Source organism: Podarcis bocagei (assembly GCF_964188305.1).
Source record: "Podarcis bocagei genome assembly, chromosome: 17".
Lineage (NCBI taxonomy): Eukaryota > Metazoa > Chordata > Lepidosauria > Squamata > Lacertidae > Podarcis > Podarcis bocagei.
In genome coordinates this window covers 17,770,138-17,788,281 of record NC_138143.1, presented here as the reverse complement: position 1 = coordinate 17,788,281, position 18,144 = coordinate 17,770,138, and the positions used below count along the sequence as shown (strand labels likewise).

General features: G+C 40.4%; 1 protein-coding gene across 4 annotated transcripts in view; it reads right to left on the bottom strand.

Moving 5' to 3' along the window:
- TTC39B (tetratricopeptide repeat domain 39B) overlaps positions 1–18,144 on the bottom strand; it is a 56,985-nt gene that overhangs the window by 20,514 nt on the left and 18,327 nt on the right. For 2 of the 4 annotated variants that reach the window (XR_014003292.1, XM_081176546.1), the window contains exons 2-7: positions 16,321–16,350; positions 7,511–7,615; positions 6,899–7,030; positions 4,524–4,600; positions 3,949–4,016; positions 679–743 (exon numbers count right to left, since the gene is read on the bottom strand). Coding sequence is in view for 3 of the 4 variants with exons in the window: in XM_081176546.1 (XP_081032672.1) it covers positions 679–743; positions 3,949–4,016; positions 4,524–4,600; positions 6,899–7,030; positions 7,511–7,615; positions 16,321–16,350 (477 nt within the window). In the remaining variant the exon portion in view is untranslated. Of the gene's footprint in view, positions 1–678; positions 744–3,948; positions 4,017–4,523; positions 4,601–6,898; positions 7,031–7,510; positions 7,616–10,704; positions 10,993–16,320; positions 16,356–18,144 lie in introns of those variants that run through there. The other 2 variants (XM_081176547.1, XM_081176548.1) reach the window with 2 other exon arrangements.

The following is an 18,144-nucleotide window of genomic DNA, read 5'->3' as shown; positions in this document are numbered from 1 at the left end:
GTAACAGTGTCTCACTGTTAACAAATCCCCACCTTCTATATTAAGTTTTTGTATACTGTCTCTAACATCACAGAAAGCCATGGGACTTACTTCTAAGTAAGAATGTGTAAGATTGCAGACTAAGAATTATAAGCACAGGTAAATATGTTGTCTTTCCCACTTTTATTTCTTCCATTGCTGTTTCACATCCTTCCTCTGCCATCTTGCTAATGCCCCTCCTGGGAAGCATGTCTCTTTTGGGGCGGGGTGAGGCAAGACTTAAGTTCATTGCCAAATGATTTTAAAAACCTGGTGTCAATTTTTCTAATATCTTAACAGTTAAAAAGGTAAAGGGACCCCTGACCGTTAAGTCCAGTCATGGGTGACTCTCGGGTTGTGGCGCTCATCTCGCTTTACTGGCCAAGGGAGCCAGTGTTTGTCCACAGACAGCTTCTGGATCATGTAGCCAGTATGACTAAGCCACTTCTGGCGAACCAGAGCAGCGAACGGAAACACCGTTTACCTTCCTGCCGGTGCGGTACCTATTTATCTACTTGCACTTTGACCTTCTGATCGGCAAGCCCTAGGCTCTGTGGTTTAGACCCCAGCGCCACCTGTGTCTAAACAGTTAGCAGGGAATTAAATTGCTGAAATATATAAACAGAAAAGCACAAGTAAAAAAATGTTACAGAAACTGACTTGTATATTTGGTAACTTGTCCTGATTTTGAGGCCACCCTTGATGAAGTTGATCATATTTTCATCCTGGGGGGGGGGGGAATGAAATTAAACAAATCATTAGGTGATATTCAACACAATCCTTTTGTGTAAGGATTAATGCTGGCGCAACAGGACTTTGCCCCTTCTCCTTCCTCCTCCAATGCTGTCCCCAGATCTGCTGTGGAGGGTTGAAGAAGCCCCCATAAGAGATTCAAGGGGCACACGAGGGGGTGCAAAATACTACTTAGTGTTACATTTATTGCAACCCATTGCGTATATCATACCTCTATCACTTGAACAGTTTTACCTGTGTAATGTAAACACTGGAAACATGCAAAATGTGTATACATGAAGCTGAATGTATTTATTAGGCTGTGCATGCAACTCTTAATCAACGGAACACTATTTGTATATAAATGCTTTATACAAACATTTCCAAAACAAAACTTCACGGGAAAGAAGTATTTATATGTATCAAGCAAAACTGAAGAAACACCACTAGATGGTGCTACAAGTATCCAACAATAATTTGATGCGTTACTGGGATAATAATGGAATCATACAGTGGTACATTTGCAGTACACAAAAATTGAATGAGGAATAGCCCACTCTGAAGACTTCATCATCCACTGTAATAAATATTGAGTGCTTCCACCAAGTGCATGCATCATCCTTGTTCTGCACTCTTCTGCATCCTTCCAGTGTGAATACTGGAACCTACTACATCTCCAACAGGTATTGTATCATGATTTGGAGACTGGGAACAGCAGCATAATGATTCATAAATAGCAATGGACTATTTATTTAGTGGTTAATGTGCATTAAATAAGTTTCCCTTGCAATATAAGGTCTAAGTAGCCATTTCAAAGGAGCAAAATCCTTTAATACTCTGGACAAGTCCCCAAGTTCTATTAAATCAATATTATCAGTTGTTGCCAGGTTGTAGCATACAGTGAAACACTAGTTCCCAGCTGAGCAGCCTTTTTTAGCCAGACTGTGCGTCTGAGTGCATAAAAAGGCAACAGATGACCTTGCCATATAGCTATGCTGACCTCTTTTAGTGCTGACATGGGTCTGAACTCGCTATCTATGCCCCGGCTAGCCTCCTCAAGAGTTCCACCTGCAAGCTGATCCTTGAAGCTGTAGTGCTGATTCTCATTATTAAAAATTTCTGCACTATTGCATATGGGGGGGGGGGGAGAGCTAGCATTAATGAAGCTGTATAGAGGAAGATGAGAGCCATTTCCACAACAGCAGCGGCAGTTTTCTCAACAATTGTGAACTTGGCTGCCAGTTCCCCACACATACAGCCCAGTCCATGCTAGTCTTTTTCATGCAGTAGTGTACTTGTGTACAAGATCATGTGGAAGAATATGGCAGGGATTTGACAAAAAAAAGTCTTATTGAAGGTCTAAAACCAAAGGCTCTGGGGTATGTAACAGCCTTTACATGCATCATTATCAAGAGGAAGCAGAATGCCAAGAGCTGTGATCTATGAAAATGTTAAGTGATCCTTATTTTGCCAAGATAACAGTAAACAGCTAAGTCTTCTAAAGCATCTTTTAGAGACCTACTTTGTTAAGGTTTATTAAATAATGTTTGGAACAAGAGACGGCAACATTTACTGCACAAATGCATATGAATTAAAGATAAGAGAAAAGCAAAGACCTGCGGTACTCTGCTAAATCATTTTTTAACAGAATGACTGAACAGGCAAAGTGTGCCGATAATTGCAAAATGCATTCTTGGAAATAGATCTTCTTGAACATTATTGCACATAGCATCATTGTTTCTGAAACTCTTCCTTTACTGACCAATGGAAGAACCTCATGGATGCATTAGCAGATACTAATTAACATTAGTAGACAGTTGGAAGCAGAGGCCACTTATGCTTCTGAAAACCCGCATCATCTTAATGTTTAAAATGTTGTGTGTGGTAAACCTGTATTTTAAACATTAAACCAGAGTGTTTTGACCTGCTCTTAGTGGTGTGTGTCTGAAACGGTTTTAAATATACTTGTATAATTTTTTTAACACAGACTGATAGCCAGGAAAATGGATTTGCAATTGCAAATAAATTCTTTTTTTTTTCCTTCTTCTTTTTTTTGCCTGTAAGTACTCTATCTGAAATGTATTTTTAGTCCCCTGTGTTCCATTTTTCACAGAATTGGAAAAGTGTGTGGGGTTTTTTAATTCTCCTTTTGGGAAGTGTGTGTGTGTGTGTGTGTGTGTGTGTGTGTGTGTGTGTGTGTGAAGCCTTATCAGTTTCACTGCTGCTGGGAAAACTTAATCTTCCGATCCCTTTCCCCGACACCATTTCTCAGGCTGCTCTATGGAAGGAAGATGGGAGTTCTTTAGTCTTTTCCTTCAAGTGCTTACGTTCAGAGTAATACTTTCATTTGAAAACAAAACACAATCTGACAATCTGTCAGCAAAACTGACAAGGCTTTTCCTCAATCTTGCCAGGGTCACCGAAGGGCCGAGAGGCAGTAAAGGAAAAGTCAGCGCTGCCTGCTAGAAGGAGATCCATGACAATACATCAGAGTCGAGTTGCATGGCAAACTGCAGGAGTTTCTTCTTCTGCACTAACCGGAGGCGACAAGGTGGCATTTAAAGTGGGAAAAGCTTAGTTTGTGAACGCTGGTACTGTAATGCACTTTGATTGATGTGGGGGATGGTTTTCCTGTGTGATCATTAAAACACATGTAAAAGCAACAAATTTCAGCGTCATTGTTTGCTTCGGAGATAAAATATACCATGGGGACAAGTTTCAACAGTTTTCATTAATATAGTATTTCAGGCTCTGGATTTTTATCAAATGCACACAGTGGAATGTCTTGAAAGAGAGGGGCAGGAAGTGCATTTTTCTTTCTTAAGACACAATAATCATGATTTTTGTGAAATGAACTTGTCCCATAGCATTACTGAAAACCCCATTTTCCCATAGTCTGCTGATGTGGGACTCTAATGTTATTCATTCTTTATCAATTAAATTTATATTCCAAAGGAATATTGGAATTTTATATTCCAAAGGAATATTCTTCCAAAGGAGCACAGGGAAGAAAACAACCAAGAGATAAACACAAATAAAATAAAAAAAATGTATTAGAAACATTATAATACAGATGCAGACTGGCAAAAATCTCCACTTTTAAGGCTTGCTGAAAGAGGAAGATTTCAGTAGATGCCAAAAAAATAGAAAAAGACAGTGTCTGGCTAATATTCCAGGGGAGGGTAGTTTGTACGTTACCTGTACAAATGTCAGTGCTGCTTTCTGTAGTAAACATTCAGCATAGCAGATTTCTGCATGCATTTCCTCTATTAAAGATAAAATAAAACAAATTAATACAAAGCTAAAATAGTAGCAATGAATAGTACTAAAGGAATGGTAATAACAAATGTTATCAAATACTTTCCTGCAAATTTTGCCCCATAACTAGAGTCTTTTAAAAAATAAACTACTAAAGCTCAGCATCTGGGGCATCTGCCCAGGGGCTCCACCAGAAGCCTTCATGGGTACCATGGTGCCCATGGGCACCAGGTTGGTCACTCTTGGTCAAGATAATAGATATCTCCCATAATTGACATGATTTGATCTGCTAACAGAGGCAGTACTTTTGGAGGAAATAAAAAAAATCAAGTTTTTTCCATACTGAGAGAAGACAGCAAAAAAAGAGAAACCAATGAGTCCCAATGTATTAAGCTGTACAGTCTTTCTACAATTCTTTGCCCCTAATACTGTGAAATAGGTTGCTTATAAATTCACAAAAATGAGCACTGAGTATATAAGCTTACAGAGAAAACACCCCCACCCCATATTCTTACCTTCATTCAGCTGATCTACAGACTGCTTTGAAACTAAACTGGACAATGATTCTACTACTGTGTTCCTTTTCCTGAATCTACATGAAAGAGAAAGAGGCAAACATTTAATTTTAGCTAAAGAAACTGAATCATACATCAGACATTTGTGCCATAGCTGGGAAAGAAAAGGAATGCATTCTACAGAACCTTAATACAATAGGCCACAAGATTACAGTGGTACCTCGGTTTACAAACTTAATCCGTGTTGGAAGTCCGTTCTTAAACTGAAACTGTTCTTAAACCGAGGCACACGTTCCCTAATGAGGCCTTCCACCGCCGGTGCCCTTCCACCATTCGGATTCCATTCTTATACCGAGGTAAAGTTCACAAACCGGGACACTACTTCCGGTTTTGCAGAGTTCAATAAACTGAATCGTTCGAAAACAGGGCTGTTTTTAAACTGAGGTACCACTGTATTGCACAAACAACGTCCAATAATTTAGTGTCCAGAAAGCAGGGCTCTAACCACTCAGTCATCCAGCCCACCTGTCATAGTAAACATGGGAAGAACTGAGCACCTCCTGCCCCTGGCTCTTGCCCTGGGAATGTAGCTGATTCCCTAGAAGTGCATGAGGCTAGTGAAAAGTAAATATTAAACACCAAAGGGTCATTCATGTAGCTTCCATGCAAATGTGAAATGTTATTTGTCATCTTTGTATCTAGCCATACCTACAAGGTCGTTCTTCAAGGAAACATATACAGAGAATCAAGGAGAATATCTGAAAATTGCCTCTCTGTTTTATCTAATCACATAACTACCAAAAATCAGTGCAGAGTGGCCTCTCTCCTCTATACAAAGAAGACATTCCAAATGATACTCGCATCCCAGATTAATGTGAACTTTTCTAAGATAAATGGTAATTTAATAGGTTTGTGTATTAAAGCATCTTAATTTTTGTTAGATAATACAGTTGTTTAAATGGCTTAGGTCGCTTTCTAAAAAAGCAGTTTCAATTAAAAAAACACACCATGGTTGTGTATCTAGCACAAATCACACCATTTCCAGGGAGCGAGTACATGAAGGTGACCCTAACTGCAGACCTTATTCAGATTCTATCCTATGTCTCTACTACAAAGCCAAAAGATTATATTTATCAGTTTCTTATCAGCAATTCCATCTAACAAAGATATTATTCTGGTCATGCCTAAAGAACCTATTCTTCCAGCCAAATTGAATAAATCTATGTGATTCCCCCCACTTACTTCCTACAGCAGATATAACGTCTGAACCAACCTGGACCCTGCAATCCTCATTTGAGGCCCTTCTTCATGTGCCTTCTCCATGAGAGGTCTGGAGAGTGGCAACACGAGAATGGGCCTTTTCTGTGGTGGCACCCCTTTTGTGGGAGGCTCACCTGGTGTCTGCATATCTTTAGGCACCAGCTAATTGCCAATGTATTGTTGTGTTTTCATATTTCATATTGATCCTTGGATGAAGAGTGGTATAGAAATGTAATAAATAATATTAATAATAATATTCTGTAGACAACCACTGCAGAAGCAGTCAGGAAGTCTGTCTATTTCCAGCACAGGCTCCAAAATAAGTCAATTAATCTAGCCCCAATCCAAACCTCTTAGTATGAATACATGACTTCTGTTTTTTAATTTAGCAAAAGATGCTGGACTTTGGAATTTTAATGATTTGCTCATTACTTCCAAGTGGAGAACTGGTACAAGGCTCTGAAAGAGACTTGAGTGAAATGGTAACTTGTACAAAGCTATGGAAGTCATCAGAGGCTGTGTGAATATACATGCATACATACATACATGGTGCCCTCTGGCTGCCAATGAGACTGCAAACATCCTCTGACATCACAAATGACTCTGGCTCCAATTCTAACCCCACTTACCTGGGAGTAAGCCCCACTGAATTTCAACAAGACTTACATTTGAGTAAGCATGGTTAGGATTAAGCTCTTCTTTGCAAGACTAACTGCACACCCATTTTAAATGTTAGGCTGACACTATGGCTACTACCACAATTCCAAACTATATAATGCGTAGCCAACAGTTATCCAGTTAAGTTATTCCCAGATTCACCAAAATGAACTGAATTTAGTCACGCCCATGGATTTCAATGGGCTTACTGCAAGCCGGACTACTAACTTTGGATATCTTCTGACTGAGTACTGCTCTAGTAATCCTAAACGACAAGGACCAGGATCATATTCCCTATTGAGTAAGTGCATATAAAAATTACAAAAAAGTAACTTTTCTCTACATCTCTTTTCATTACTAGTTTTTTTTCTGTTACTTGCTAAGAAAAAACGTACACGTGATTTTGCACAGCCCTCCGATACCTAGCATTCAACAAATAAAAAATTATTCATGCTTACTTTTGGCAAGTTTGTAGAGCTTCTTTCATTGTAGTGATTCCCATTTGGATATCCTGTTGCTCAAAGGTCATAGCAGCCTGCATAACTAAAATAGTACTATAGCCTAGGGCATGGTACATGCTACCTTTAGACCTGTTTTGAAAAATAAAATAAAATGGGCATTTCAATCAAAATGGTAGTTCCACTAAAAAAAAATAGTATTCTTCAAACACAAAATTACATGTTTCATAAAAGTAACTTTTAAATGCTATACATCTTTCAATGTATTCTGCACATAAGATGATTTCCCTCAAATCTCTTCTATAATTATGCTTATTCTGCAACCTAGTTCTCTTCTGATAAAATTACAAATGGGTCTGCACATTTTTCCTCTTCACGTTAACATGCACAACGGCTCTTATTACACCTCAGATTTTGAACTAAAAGCCACTGACCAAAAATAGGTCACTTTAGATGGTTTAAAGAAATACTTGCAGAAGACTTGCTTTGGGGAGGGGAACAGAGCTAGAAATAATGAAAGCTACTCTGTTCAGAGGCCTTAATCTCCAGCAAACAGATGGCATGCCTTATAGCATCTCCCTGTACTGCTTCTAGCAAACAAAATAACCTCACCAGGGACGAAGCAATTCCAGAGCTTCCGAGAATTTGTTGTTCAGAAATAAGTTCAGTGCCATCGTGCACTCTTCCAGAGAACACTTCAGATCCATCTTGGTAGCCCTAATGGAAGGATTGGGAGAATAGTTAGAATATTGCACTATGCCTAAGTGACCACTGACATTGCATTCAAACTAGCAGACAAATGTCACGGTACAGCTCAATTGCTGGATATACTCAGGTTTTTTAAATACCAAAGTAAATGGACTTTCCACACTGCTGCTGAAACTTGTTCATAACTTCTTTTGGCAAACTGAAAACTCAAACCAACAGAAAACATACGGGATAGTCTTCATTATCTACTTTCTAAATTAAAAGACGCCTGTTTCTTGTGGAAAAAGTGATAATAAACCTAGACAGCATCTTAAAAAGCAGATACATAATCTTGCCAACAAAGGTCCGTACTGTATAGTTAAAGTTATGGTTTTCGAAGTAGTGATGAATGTAAGTGAGAGCTGGACCATAAAGAAGGCTGATCACTGAAGAATTGATGCTTTTGAATTATGGTGCTGGAGGAGATTCTTGAGAGTCCCATGGATTGCAAGAAGATCAAACCTATCCATTCTTAAGGAAATCAGCCCTGAGTGCTCACTGGAAGGGAAGATCCTGAAGCTGAGGCTCCAATACTTTGGCCACCTCATGAGAAGAGAAGACTCCCTGGAAAAGACCCTGATGTTGGGAAAGATTGAGGGCACAAGGAGAAGGGGACGACAGAGGACAAGACGGCTGGACAGTTTTCTCAAAGCTACCAGCATGAGTTTGACCAAACTGCGGGAGGCAGTGGAAGACAGGAGTGCCTGGTGTGATCTGGTCCATGGGGTCACAAAGAGTCAAACACGACTAAACGACCAACAACAACAACAACAACAACAACAACAGTATTGCTAGTGCTACTTTGTAAATCATTAGTATATTTATATTGAAGGGGTGGTACTGTGGTTGAGAAAGCATGGTTTACATCAGCCCTACAAAGTACCCCAGCTTTGCTACAGACTGCCACAGCGTTGGAAAGGGGGGCGGGGAGTTGAGAGGGAATAATGACAACTCTGTGATGTATTTATTTATCAGATTTATCAACTGTTTTACAGCCAAATCAATCAATGCAGTAAGATAAAATACAAAAGATGCCTATTCTAAAAGCAATAATTATACAATTGGTATTCTTTGAAATGACTGGGTCACACTCCAGGGAAAGCCTTCTTAAACAAAAAGTAGATGCCTACACATCAATACACTAGGTGCCAGGTTAACTAGATGGTTAACTGATTAGAGAGGGCTGGTGATGCAGTGGAACCCAATGGTTTGGTTGGTCCATGGCCCGAGGACACTGAACTGCTTAGGCTGTTATTGCAAAATACAGTTCAGCGGCTTACCACACATTGCAACAAGAAAACCCAAGGCTCCCAGTTCAAGCCCTGGCAGTAGGGTACCCTAGAGTATGTTTGTAAAATCCGCTTTTCTCCTGATATATGCCCAAAGCTGTATATGCCCAAGGCAGAGTGTTAATATGCATATGGATTGCATAGATCCATTTTTTCCAGGTGCATTTCTGTGCATGTTTGTCCATAGGAGTGCTTTCAACTGAACTCTGTCTCATTGTTTCCCATCCACACTAATGATAGCTGCTTGAGAGGATGTATCTGCACTTTGTTTTGATCCAAGAGCTGCGTTGAAACCTTCTGAAAGTGCAAAAAGCAAGGTGGATAAGTAAGTTCAGAACTGCACAGGAGTCTGGGTGGCATGAATGAGGTCAGTCCATACTGAAATTCACCAAGACTGGATTTCTGAAGCATGCCTACATAAAATTAGTACTACTTTGGCACTTCCTTTAGTGATGATTTGGTTCTTTGTGGAAACCCTGCCTAGCCCTTATCACCCTGAAGCAGTCAGTAGGTGATAGTAAGAATTATACAATCACAACAATATATCTTCATATGTATACAGTACACCAATTAAGGGGGGAAATGCACTTTTTTGTTAACAAATCAATACAATATATAAAAAAGACAAAAAGGAAAAGGAAAGAATTAAAATAAGCACATCCATAGAGAATTTTTGTGGCATAAAAGCATTTCATGGGGTGGAGCTTCAGCCAACACAAATGCTTTAAGAACTGAGCAGGAGGTATCTCCATGATAAATTGTGCTCTGTTTTTTGTTGCAAAACTTTTGCTTGAGATTGTTCCCAAACTGCTTCCTTTCTGTTTTGCCAGGAGGAGAAAAACCAAACCTTTTTAACTATTCTTTCAAAATACTGTAGCCATCCTGTTGGGACCTGCACATGCCATTGAGACCAAGTAGTCCTGTGTCTTAAAAGTAAATATTGTAATTGATGTAAAACAACAACCACCACCACTAATGCAACTTTATACTGATGAACAGCTGGGGCTGGGAAGAAAGTACCTACAAGCTGAGCTCATTTTAAAATTGAGAGTGGGGGTGGGGAAATCCTGTTACCCTACATAGAAGTCAACACAATCTGGCCTGATGTTTTTGGTACCAAGACTGCGTCATTCAAATGCTGGCCCAGATCCAGACACCTTATTAAGGCCAAATGATCCTTTTTCTATGGCTTCCTGCAAGTTCACAGTAATTCATATTAAGTTTACTATAACTGAATCTTATTGTAGTGAATCACCTTCTAAATTTGCTGCAAAGTCATTTCAGGCTTATTCTTCTCCCCCCCCCTTCCCCGTACTGATGCATTACAAATAAACAGCTATACTAAAACTAAAGTCACCAGATAACGGAAGCTATAGTTCCCTGAGAATCAAAATAAATCTCATACATGATAGATGGCTCCGATTTATTTTTTTAATGGTGTGACAATTTCAGGCATGCATCCTGCTATACACACCTTGCAGTATTCTGCAACCTATAAGATTGGCATCAGCAGAAACACAGTGATAACTGCTAGAAATAAGCTATGAATGGAAAGGAAAACCAATCGCTTCTGAAATAATTCTGAATGTTAATCTCTCCCACGAAAGAGTTCACAGATATGCTGAACTTGCTTTTTTTTACAGAATGCAATAAATTTTTATTAAGACAACCTCATAAAGCAATTTCCCCATAAAATTATTGTAATTACACCCTGGCTTTTGCCATCAATTGTAGTAACCACTTAGCATAGATAAGACATGATATACTCACAGAATTAAATGAGTAGATAACTTTAGATGAATAACTGCAATTGCTACAGAAAGATAAGCCTCTCTCAGGCACGTTTTGTTTCCGTCAAGAGCCAGACAAGGCAGCAAAAAACACCTAGATAATATCCCATTTCCTCTGTTTTATTCCTCAATACTCACGAGGCTCTTATTAATTAGTTATCAGGCAGGAAAAAAATATAAAAGTTCACACAGAAGCAGCTGTCATCTCAGGAGCCCTCCATATTGCAATTTAAAAAGAAATGTCAGTTGAAATAGCTGCAGCTACAGCAATGCTGCTAGATGATGCCTCTGCAGGAAGAGGATGCTGGGAGATTTTCCCAATCTATGCTGCAGCCTAATTCTAATCCATCACTGCCTAACTACAAAGGGGGAAATGAAGACCAAATGCAACTCAATGATTTGTGTTTGAAGGATGAAAAAGATTTTTGTGCTCCAGATTTTTGTGCTCCAGTTAACATTAAATGTTTTAAATCTGATGAAAAGGAGAACCAGGCTATTTTACACCGCATTTAAACAGAACAGAGCGCTAGAAACAACAGAGCGATTTAATAATTCATTGCCTGTTCTAAAAATAGTATAGCAAGAAGTATAGAATGGTATTTACTGGAAATTCAGTCTGTTATACTTTATGTTTGAATTTCTCTTAAGTAGGTGTTAAGTATGATCCATGATAGTGAGTTGGATAACTATATAGCATGCAATACAACATATATCTAAGGAGAAATGTTAGAGAGGGCATGGAAACTTGAAGAAGCCAACAGTATGAAATATTCTTGCACTGATCATAGAATTGCAAAGTTGGAAGGGACCCCAACAGTCCAGCCCAACCCCCTTAAATGCAAGAATCTCTCACTCAAACCCTTGGCCCTGGGATTAAGAGCTTCATGCTCTCCTAAGAAACTACAGAGAGAGCAAGTGAGCTTTCTAGAAGTCTTCACAAGCCATGTTAAGTTATGGGTAGGCAAACTAAGGCCCAGGGGCTGGATCCAGCCCAATCGCCTTCTAAATCCGGCCCACGGACGGTCTGGGAATCAGTGTGTTTTTACATGAGTAGAATGTGTCCTTTTATTTAAAATGCATCTATGGGTTATTTGTGGGACATAGGAATTCGTTCATTCCCCCCCCCCCCAAAAAAAAACAAAGTCCGGCCCCCCACAAAGTCTGAGGGACAGTGGGCCAGCCCCCTGCTGAAAAAAGTATGCTAACCCCTGTGTTAAGTATTTGGTTCAAGTGCTATCAAGCTCCAGATTCTTCTGCTGCATTACAAGCATTTTAGGTTCTCACGTGATTGTGTCCAAAAATGTGCTCTCCTCAAAGATGGGCAGATGCATCTTGGTTTTTCTTTCCATACTATTTGGTACTGCCCCACATCTGTAAACCCATGTTGCATTTGCATCCCACAACAATAGCAAGTTATGGTGGTGGCACCACATTGGCAGTCATGGTGGGAAAAGGAGTGGCAAGTAATTAATGGGGGAAATTGTGATGGAGCTAGATTTTCCCTGCAATGCAAGGGGTTGGACTAGATGATCCTTCCAACTCTAAAATTCTATGATTCTAGATTTGCTGGTTGGGGCTGGAAGAGAGATTAGAGCAAGAAAGGAAAGTAGCAGAGAAGGAATGTGCTAAGAAGAAGCAGAGAAGCCGAAGTCTCTTTGTGTGAGCTTTACTCTTGCTGACCAGAATAACATGTCTTGTAGGCAGAGGAGTGATGTGACCAAGAAAGGGATATCCAATAGCAGGATCACTGAGTATGGGTGGAAGGAAAATCCCAATAACAGCATTTGTTGGAGCACTCTCTTACTGAAAGTGGCCTTCACCCAAAGCAAATTTGGCAGCCTTGAAACACTTTACGAAGGTGGAAGGCTGAACCCAGTTGTCCTCCTGGGGGCCATTGCTACTAAGGGTTAAGTGGTTGCTATAAAAACTAAGCAAGCAGCAAGTAAGGGTGGCATTATAAAACATGCCCTTTATCGTGACATCTTCAAAGCTTTTGCCTAGTCTCAGACTCCTGATCCTGTGCTTGAACTCTCTAGCCAGGGCTGGCCCAACCATGAGGCAAGGTGAGGAGACCGCTTCAGGCAACAGGATCCACCGGACAGGCAGATTCTGATGCCAATCACAGGGATGCCAATACAACATGGAACACAAATGTCAAATGTGTACACACAACATAAAAATATAAATATAAAAATCAAAGCAGTTATATAAATGCAATTACAATATGGGTACAATACATGGGTTCTTTTCACTTTTCTTTATTATGTCTGCAGCATATGCATGTGGTTAGACAAACTGCAATACATCCAGGACTCCTATAAACACGAACATTTATTAATATAAATCCAGGCACAGAAAAGCTAAACACACACTCATAAAACCTGAGTACCAGGCAAACACAACTTGGCTTATCAAATACTTTAACCAGTAATGGAACAGTACTCCACAATCTTGATGGTATTTTAATTTTGTACACCTTAATATGGATTCCTTTATCAAGAGATAATAGTTAAAACTTTAACCACAGTTTTGAGATTAAAAGGCTAACCTTTCTTAAACACTTCTGGCTTCTATCTCTGCAATAATACCACACAGAGCAGCTTGGGTAGGATCAAGGATTAAGAATATCCAACTTCAGTATGAGGAAAGGAGAGGGAGAGGGAAAGGCACTTCTAATGTTTCTTCATACCTGCACTTTGTGATTTTACAAGAAATTCTACTTTTTTAAAAAAAATATTTATGATATATCTGTATTTCTACTTAATGTATAGATGCAATAAAAAACAATTTAAAGCCACTGATATTGAAATTTTTAATGCTGAATATTTAGCATCATATGGCACTTTTTCCATGCATGAAGTCCCTCAAATACACTCTCAATAATCCTTACAACCAATAGCAGTGGGTGGAGCTGTTGGGGCTGTGTTGCTACCCTGGCTTACTAACACTGCATGTCCCTGCTGTTTATTGAAAGGGGAAGGGACAAGACTCCAGGAGCTCAGTGTAGTGTCGACATAGCCAATTCTGCCACTGTGCCTGCACCACAATCTCAGTGAAGTGGCATCAAAGCATGGTGTTGGGAAGTGAGGTGCCCCTCCACCCACAACACCCTGCTGCTGCTTACAACCAGTGCCGGATTTATGTATAAGCTAAACAAGCTATGGCTTAGGGCCCCACTGTCTTGGGGGCCCACCAATCTTTCCCATACAATAGTCACCCAGCTGAGTCATCCAGTCTGAGATCAGCTGAGATCAGCACTATCCCCATGCTGTAAGAACAGTGGTTTGCTTAAGGTCACCTATGACATTTATGCCTGAGAAGAGACTGGATCCAGGGACTTTGCCTGCAGGTGTCCATCATACATACAGAATTGCAACTTAGGCCACAGCCTTTTCCTCATTTACCTGGGAGGAAGTAAGCCACATTGAATTCAAAAGGGTGTCCTCCCAGGTAAATGAGGAAAAGGCTGTGGCCTAAGTTGCAATTCTGTATGTATGATGTTGATAAATGTGTTCCCTCAAGGGTTCCTGGTAGTAACAATGGAAGAACCTACCATGCAGGCAGCCACAGTACTGGAAAAAGCCTGAGTCTACCCTCAACCAACTTGAAGTTTATCTACAGCCATTATGCTCTCCTTACTCTTTTCTTACTAATGCAGGACCTTAGCAATGGGTGGGGTCAAAATATTTCACTTTTGACTACAAGCTGTGAAAAGAAGGTGGGACTTATATGCACATGGACATCTGCAGATCAGCTGGAAAACACTATCTATGCAGTTCAGATGGTGTAGGTAAGACTCACCAAGGTCAATGGCACAATTTGAGTAAATTTGCATAGTTGTATAAGTATGGCAGAACAACCCATCAAGCTTGAGATCTTTAACAAACATATTGTTCTAAAAGACCTTTCTGCACTAATTAGACAGACACATCATAGCATCGATGACATTATTTTCACAGTGTTTATTTGATTGCCATATTGGCTGTGATGCATAAGGAAATCTGATATTGTAGCTGACAGCACTGCGCTCACAGTTATTTTCCTGTATTGGATAAGCATGCAGCAAGCATGAGCAGCATACGGTTGATGTGCAATTCAAAAAAGTGAACAGTAACAAATGTGCCCTTTAGATGAACTACCAAATAAACGAGACCACACAGCTGAATGGGATCAAATCGGGCTACACCTTTATTGACTACAGATGAAGTGGTTTGGCATAGGCACTGGGTAAGCATTTATTTCCGGCCCATCTGCTGGAAATGACATCAGGGTCAACCCAGCAGCGGGGATTCCTATGACTTAGATCAAATAGGAGGATCCCCACAGGGATTGCCACCTCTAGGAGTGCTGAGGCCCAGCCCCCGCAAGGGCAAATGGACAGAAGGAACTCCATCATGAATCCCTTCAAGGGGATAACCTGTTTCAGGAGGGGAAAGTGAGAGTACAACAACCCTTCCAACCAAAACTAAGGTTAAAAGGTAAAGGGACCCCTGACCATTAGGTCCAGTCGTGGCCGACTCTGGGGTTGTGGTGCTCATCTCGCTTTACTGGCCGAGGGAGCCAGCGTATAGCATGACTAAGCTGCTTCTGGTTCACCAGAGCAGCGCACGGAAACGCCATTTACCTTCCCGCCGGAGCGGTACCTATTTATTTACTTGCACTTTGATGGGCTTTTGAACTGCTAGGTTGGCAGGAGCAGGGACCGAGGAACGGGAGCTCACCCCGTCGTAGAAATTTGAACCGCCGACCTTCTGATCCTAGGCTCTGTGGTTTAACCCACAATGCCACCCATGTCCCCAAAAAACTAAGGTTACCCATTGCCTAAACTGCCAAAGTTGTGATGATTGCTATAAGGTAAGCAAAACCTCCAGGGCATAGCCGATTCACCTGATAGGCAAATTCCTATTCAGCCCCCCAAATACAGTGACCACTGCAGCCATAGCAAAGTCAATTCAACGAGTAAGTGCAAAATTACAGGAGTGGGTGTCGGGGGCTGGCGTAGGCTGTTTTAAACCCCCTGGGAGCGGACCTGAGGGAAGCCTGATTGTTCCCTCAGGCCCACCCCTGGAGAGCCCCACCCTCCGTGCCACCCTGCCATTGGCCAATTCAGCAGGCTGATGTGAGCAGGATTTGAAGCCAGGAGTGTGAGCCAAAGCTCGTGCTCCGGCAAGGATCAGACCCGAACACACAGCCCTGTATCATCGGTGGGAGGGAGGTGTTGGCCATCCCACAAGGCCGCCACACCCCTAAAAGGGGCTGAGCAGACCTATGGACACTATAAAGTGGCTTTTGTTCTCTCTTCTCTGAACCACAAGCTGAGATGAAAAGAGACTGGGGCAGTGCTGAGAAGCCCTAAGTTAAAAGTCATTACAATAATAAGCTGACGAAATAGGGAAGAAGCAGTAGGTTAACTACGTTCTGCAGATACAGAAGGAAACAAGTAGCGGGAGTTAAGGAGAAGCAGTGTTGGAAGTAGGTGATGTAAGAAGAGCAGAAAGGATAACACTACATTTAATTTAAATGTATACTTCTCACTTCCGCCTTTCTTCCCAGCAACTCTATTAGGAGAATGAGGTTTTTAAAAAATCATACTTACACGGGGATGTTTTCAAAGGCATCCTCAAAGCTTTCCTGCAAATTAGTAAGGATAAATTGTTAGTAAGCTGAAATTGGTTACACTACATTTCAAACTCTTGTTGGCCCGAGCTGACATTCAGTTTGTGTAAACAGACTCATTCAGAACCAGCTGAACACCAATTCACTGGATCTGGCAACTATACAGTGGTACCTCGGTTTACGAACTTAATCCGTTCTGGAAGTCCGTTCTTAAACTGAAACCGTTCTTATTCGCTTTCCCTAATGAGGCCTCCCCCTCTAGTGCCCTTCAACTGTTTGGATTCCGTTCTTAGACCAGGGTAAAGTTTGCAAAATGGATCACTATTTCCGGTTTTGCGGAGTTTGTAAACCGAATTGTTCTTAAACAAGACTGTTCTTAAACCAAGGTACCACTATATATAGTTTATTGGGTTTCGCCCAGACCTTTCCTATATCCAGGCACTAACTCAGCACCTTCACAGCCATGCCAGACTCAGATGACAAAGAGAAATGCAGAGCTGAGTGTCTTTGGCATACTGATCAGTGTTTGAAATGCCCACTGTTTTAGGCGCATTTTGCAACAGGGAATTTCATTAGCGCAAGTAGTTTCTGAGCTCTGGGTGCAGTACTGCACCTAAGATTTCAGATTGAAACTGCAGAGTGGAAAGAAAGGAGGACCTTTTTCTGCCTCCCCACTTCCAGCTACTCTCTGAAGACTGGAGAAGAGATTATCTTAAGAATATTAGAGTGGTGGGCAGGGGAAGGACTAGACCATGTGAAAAATGAACATAATATTTTAGCTGCAGTCCATTCATTTTCAGCTTTGTATTCTTGTTATAACAAACTACAACTAGACATTCCATTGATGCACCCATAACCTAGGTTTAAGCTGCTATTTAGCTCCTAGCTTTCAAATCTCAGTTTCTAACACTGATACCGATGGTTCTCTTAAAAAAAAAAAGCCACAAACGTGCATCAGATGTGTGGATCTTATTTATCCCCCAATTGACAGAATGGACAAGTGCGGGTGACACACAACAACAGCTAGTTATCAGCACTCTAGCAAATTATTAAACCATTTCAACTTGAATTTCAGAGGGTTTGTACACATAGCAGTCAGCTTATAAATGTATTGATTGTCTTAGACTAGAGACACTTAGATTTAATACTGCTTCATAAAAAAGACCAAGCTGGGGACACACAAGTAATCTGGGATTTGTTTGCTTTTGTATTTAAAGGCAGAATAGGATAATGCATTGCTATGTTACCTAGACTGCATTTCACCTCTTAAGAACTTAGATCAGATGCTCTAAAAAAAGAGGAGCAATTCTAAGAACTTGACTAACAGGACAATCTGTTACAGATACCATCCCCTGGTGTGCCAACAATTGGATGAGTGTGTCACATAAGGGCAACATACAGTTCATTCATTTGGCATATCTTTGTTGTGAAATCAGGGCACAATTTTCCCTTCCAAGGATAGAAATGTAAGAATATATGTTTACAACAATGGGTAATAAAGTTTTATGACAACATTACTTAAACATGTTTAAGTAATGTTTATGTTCGGGTATTTTTATTATTTTTTAATTAATTAATTAATTAGGGAGGTATTTTGGGGGTATTTTTATTTTTAAAAAATTGTTGTAAATCTCTTCAAGCCTTTTGTTGTGAATTCATGATTTTAACTAACTAACTAAACAGTAAGTAGGGACAAGTGATGTAACTCGTGATGTTTTCTCACTTTTCATTTTTTGCCAATTACTGAGCCCATGTTGTTTCACAGCTCATTCTCTTTTGATTCTCTTTCATCAAATTTCATAAT